General features: G+C 38.5%; 1 protein-coding gene across 1 annotated transcript; it reads left to right on the plus strand.

Annotated features, from left to right (window-relative positions):
• Positions 1 to 672: 672 nt before the first annotated feature.
• Positions 673 to 1,239, plus strand: LOC104522286 (achaete-scute homolog 4). Its single transcript, XM_010164527.1, has one exon. It carries the CDS (start codon positions 673 to 675, stop codon positions 1,237 to 1,239), a length of 567 nt encoding a protein of 188 aa, XP_010162829.1.
• Positions 1,240 to 4,280: the final 3,041 nt, after the last annotated feature.

Here is a 4,280-nt window from a genome sequence, read left to right on the forward strand (position 1 = left end):
GACATGCCATATAAGTTTTGCAAACTGCTTGTGAGCTGTTTCAGTTAGACCAGAGCAGCCGAAACAACAAAGCTTGCAGTTGTCTTTTGGATTTCATTGTGAAAAGCCTTTGGGTAGTTTTCAGATGAGAGAAGATCCTTGGTTCCTGAGAGGGAGGAGTTCTGCCGAAACTTTGAAGATCTCTGTAAACTTTGCAAATTACCCATCTTTTGGAGACAATTATATCAAACGATATCATGGATTACAATACATGAGAAGTGTTTAGAGCCTGGAAGATTATTTATGTTTGGCATTAACTCCTGTGGTCATAATTTCAAGTGGGGAGAAAAGGAATACACAGGAACCCTCTTATTATCTTTTGAAATATGAAGATCAGAGGAAAAGAAGGGTTTAAAGTGTGGAGTGATGGTCCTCAAAACCTGTCTGTAAATTAGTTGACATCCTACATCTATAAAAACAACAAGGCTTAGAGCTGATTTCCAGGCACAGAGTGGACCTCATGAGTAGTTAGCAGTGCTTTGAGATCTGAGTTTTTATACACTGCAGGAGGAAATTGGAGCCTGCAGGGCAGAGTACCTGTACAAATGTTTCCTCCTTGCTTGGACTGATACAAGATTTGGAAGCCAAATTCGGGAACTGACATTCCACCAGTGAGAAAAAAAAAAAAGCAGCATGGACAGCAATAAAGATGATGATGGACTGTTCAACAGGATTGCATTTCCAGGAGCTATGTCCCTGGCTAACAACCACGTGCATCCCCACGGAGTCCCCCTGAGAGAGCCCTTTGGCATCCCCTTCCATCTGGACCCATCTTACTGGGAGCAAGCCTATGGCGGGCATACAGGTCGCATATCCTACATCCCATTCCCTGGCTATGTGGGCGTCTATGACTATTCCTTTGAGCCTGCCTTCATTCGAAAGAGGAATGAGAGGGAAAGGCAGCGGGTGCGCTGCGTGAACGAGGGCTACACACGCCTGAGAGAGCACCTGCCCAAGGAATTTGCTGACAAGCGCCTCAGCAAAGTGGAGACCCTGAGAGCTGCAATAAGCTACATCAAACACCTGCAGAGCCTGCTGGACTGCCATCCCTCAGGGTCTGACAGTAAGGAAACGTTCTCTGCCACGGAGCTCACGGAAGCTCCCAGTCCTGGGCCTCTGCGGGAGTGCAACAGTGATGGAGAGTCTAAAACCTCTTCAGCTTCATCCCCCTACAGTGAATTTGAGGAGACGGGCAGCTAGGAAACGGCCTCTCTGGAGACAGAAGGCTTCAAGTTTGATTGAAAACCAAATCTAAAATCCTGGGGTTTTTTCCACAGATGAAAATGAATACCAGCAAAAGGAAAAACAGCTAGGAAAAAAAAAAAGGTATTTTCCATCTGTTAAAGGACTTTAAATGTTGTCTATACAAAACCTAAAGATGATTTGTAAGCAGACATATATCTCTTAGGTTGCTTCATCTGTGTTACTAAATTTCCTTTGGATTGTTAAAACTGAAGCAACATTTGCATTCTACTTTTCATTCAGCTTTTACTCTACTTGTCTATTTTCTTTTGCCTGTCACTTGATGAGACAGAAAACCAGATAAATTCATGTCAGGAAATTCCCCTCCCCTTTCTCTTGCTTCCTCCTGTAAGTTTTATTGTCTGTTTTTCCTGACTGCTAACCTGAGATGCACTGGGTTGCAAAAACTAGGACTGGGAAAGGTAAGATTTAGATAAAATCCTAAAATTTTTAGAAACCTCACAGAAATTTCTATTTCTGAAAAGACAATTTTTAAAATATAAATAAGGCTATATTTGGGAATTAATTTCATTTACAGCATCTTCTATAGTGAAAGAAGCAACTCATACATTGGACACTGGCTATTTGGTGGTTATTTGAAGGATAATTTTCAGGAAAAGAAAATCTGATACTTTAATTCTAATCAATACTAGGAAGAGGGAAACAGAGTTCTGTAAAACTGCACCTTCAAAAGCAAAGCTTCACTCATGATACTGAAAAAAATGTTGCCAGCTTTTTTTTGTTCTTTTACAAAAATTGAGTTTGTGGACAGAATAGTCTTGATGGTGTCTTTTTGACAGGTCAGGGATTATACGCTTAGAACTATGTTCCTGTAGTGGTTAGATACTGCTGTGTACAAAAAGGATAATATTAAATATATCTATTTACATTTGCATGCAAATGTAGATATTTCTTCTTTTGTTTAGAATATTGTATTACTTTTTCAAAGAATACACCTTTTAAAATTAATATATCAAAATCTATGGAATACCTTTAATTTGGACCACATCTACTTAAGATGAGAAATTGCTCTAAAATCTTCCTTTCTCCAAGGCCAGATTTAACTACCATTTACCTATGTGCTTAAATTCCATTCCGAATATGGGGTAAACTCCTTCTTACCCATATACTTTCCACAGACTTTTCAAAGTTTTCTTTTTTGGCCTCACATTGGTGAAGTGCTTTTGTATCTTTTTGTTTTTCCTTCGTGTTATGCTGACTGAACATCTGAAAAAATATTCCTGTATGAATAAGAACAAATACTGAACAAATACCTCAAAACGTGTCCATAAATTTCATTTAAATAAAAACCTGAATTAATCCTGGCTGTGGTTTTTTTCACTTTCAGTTGATAACAAATGGGACAGCACTGTTTGCAGAAGTAATGAATTTTCAGGAAAGAATAAAGAAAATGGATAGGAAGTAAATATGAACTGCTACCCATGAAACTAATTTTTTAATTTAGATTTTTAAATCTAGATAAGGAACAGGTTTGTGCTGTAGGTATTTAATCAAAATTATTCAGTCTAAAAATACACTGCTGATTTCTAGCAGACTACTCTGAATATTTGTACACTTTTAGCTATTGGGTGCCTGTCTTCAAGTACTTGCTGTCCAAGTGTGGGTCTAAGTATTTCTGGAACTCAGAACTCAATAATTTTTTCTTAAATTCCAGACAATAACCTTGAAAAAACCCCACATTTAGGCAAATCACATACAGTTCAGAAATGGAAAAAGCTTAGATGAGTTGTCCAAACAACTTGCTGCAAATTATTCACTCAGCCTGACTGTACATAAGCAGCACTGTTAAAAATGTCAATGGCAGTCACCAGCTTCATTCTTTATTCTTTACATGGTAGCCAGCTTCCTTTTGTAATGACTATTTTGTTTCCCTAAAGGCTGTTACTTTTGCAGGGTCTGTTTCCCAGTCCCAGAAAATAGAGGTCTAGTTACCTGGGCTGTTCTTTCTAAAGATCCTGAGCTGAAGCACTCATTTTTGGGTGCATAAGTGTTTGTTTCTGCATGAAAAGGAAATCCCTTCTGTGGGAAAAGTCTGTCATAGGTTGAACCACTCACAGGAAAGTTGTATGGTTTTATTTCTCACAGTTCCTGTTGTCATGCAAACTTCTTGCACGCTTTTAACACAAGGAAATAGAAAACAGCTCAAGATTTCCCAACTATGGGTCAGTGCTTCCTACAGGCATCAACAAAGGTTTCAAGTGAATGCTACATTTCAAAAGCTTTCTTAAGCTGTTTCTGTCTAGACAAAGGTTTTCATCAAAGCTTCTAAAGTGTATCATTATCAGACTTTGAAAGCAGACAATGATCCAACTTGTCACCCTGAGAATTAAAGTTTTAATAAAAATGTTGACCAGAAGAATTCTCTCCATGTGGCGCAGTTACTATTTACAAGAAAGGCGAACACTGATATCCCTAGGCAACTGTGCTATAGCTTTATCAAACTCCTGCACACCAAATGCAGACACTTTAATCTTCCTATCAAATGTGAAAATCCCACACATCTGAAGTCTTCCCTCTTCTGCCATTAAATTACAAATCCATTTGCTCCTTGATATTATCAGCATTTTAAAGATGTGTAATCCTGACCATGAGATTGCTTTTAATCCTCTAATAGCTATTTAGCTGATTTCTTTGTAAAAGCCCATCCGCACTCCTTTCATGTTATATTACCCAGTGCCAATAACATGGCCAAAGAAAAACAGAAGGCACTATAGAAAAGTCACGTTCAGACAGTAAAGCAATTTGGGCAAGTTTATCTCACTGGAATAAATGAACAGGGAACATCCATACAAATACAAAACTACAGAAACTTTGAAAAACATTTGTCACCAGCATACTTGGGAAGGAGGCAATGCAAGACCCAAAACATTTTGGGGAGACTCTCAAGTGATACCAACAACAATGCTGCTGGAGTTAGCTGAGGTCAACCACTATAGCTGAGCAAGGTCTCAGTAAGTCTCTCCAGAACAGTCTAAGCA

Source organism: Antrostomus carolinensis, unplaced genomic scaffold, assembly GCF_000700745.2.
Source record: "Antrostomus carolinensis isolate BGI_N321 unplaced genomic scaffold, ASM70074v2 scaffold17313, whole genome shotgun sequence".
Taxonomy (NCBI): domain Eukaryota; kingdom Metazoa; phylum Chordata; class Aves; order Caprimulgiformes; family Caprimulgidae; genus Antrostomus; species Antrostomus carolinensis.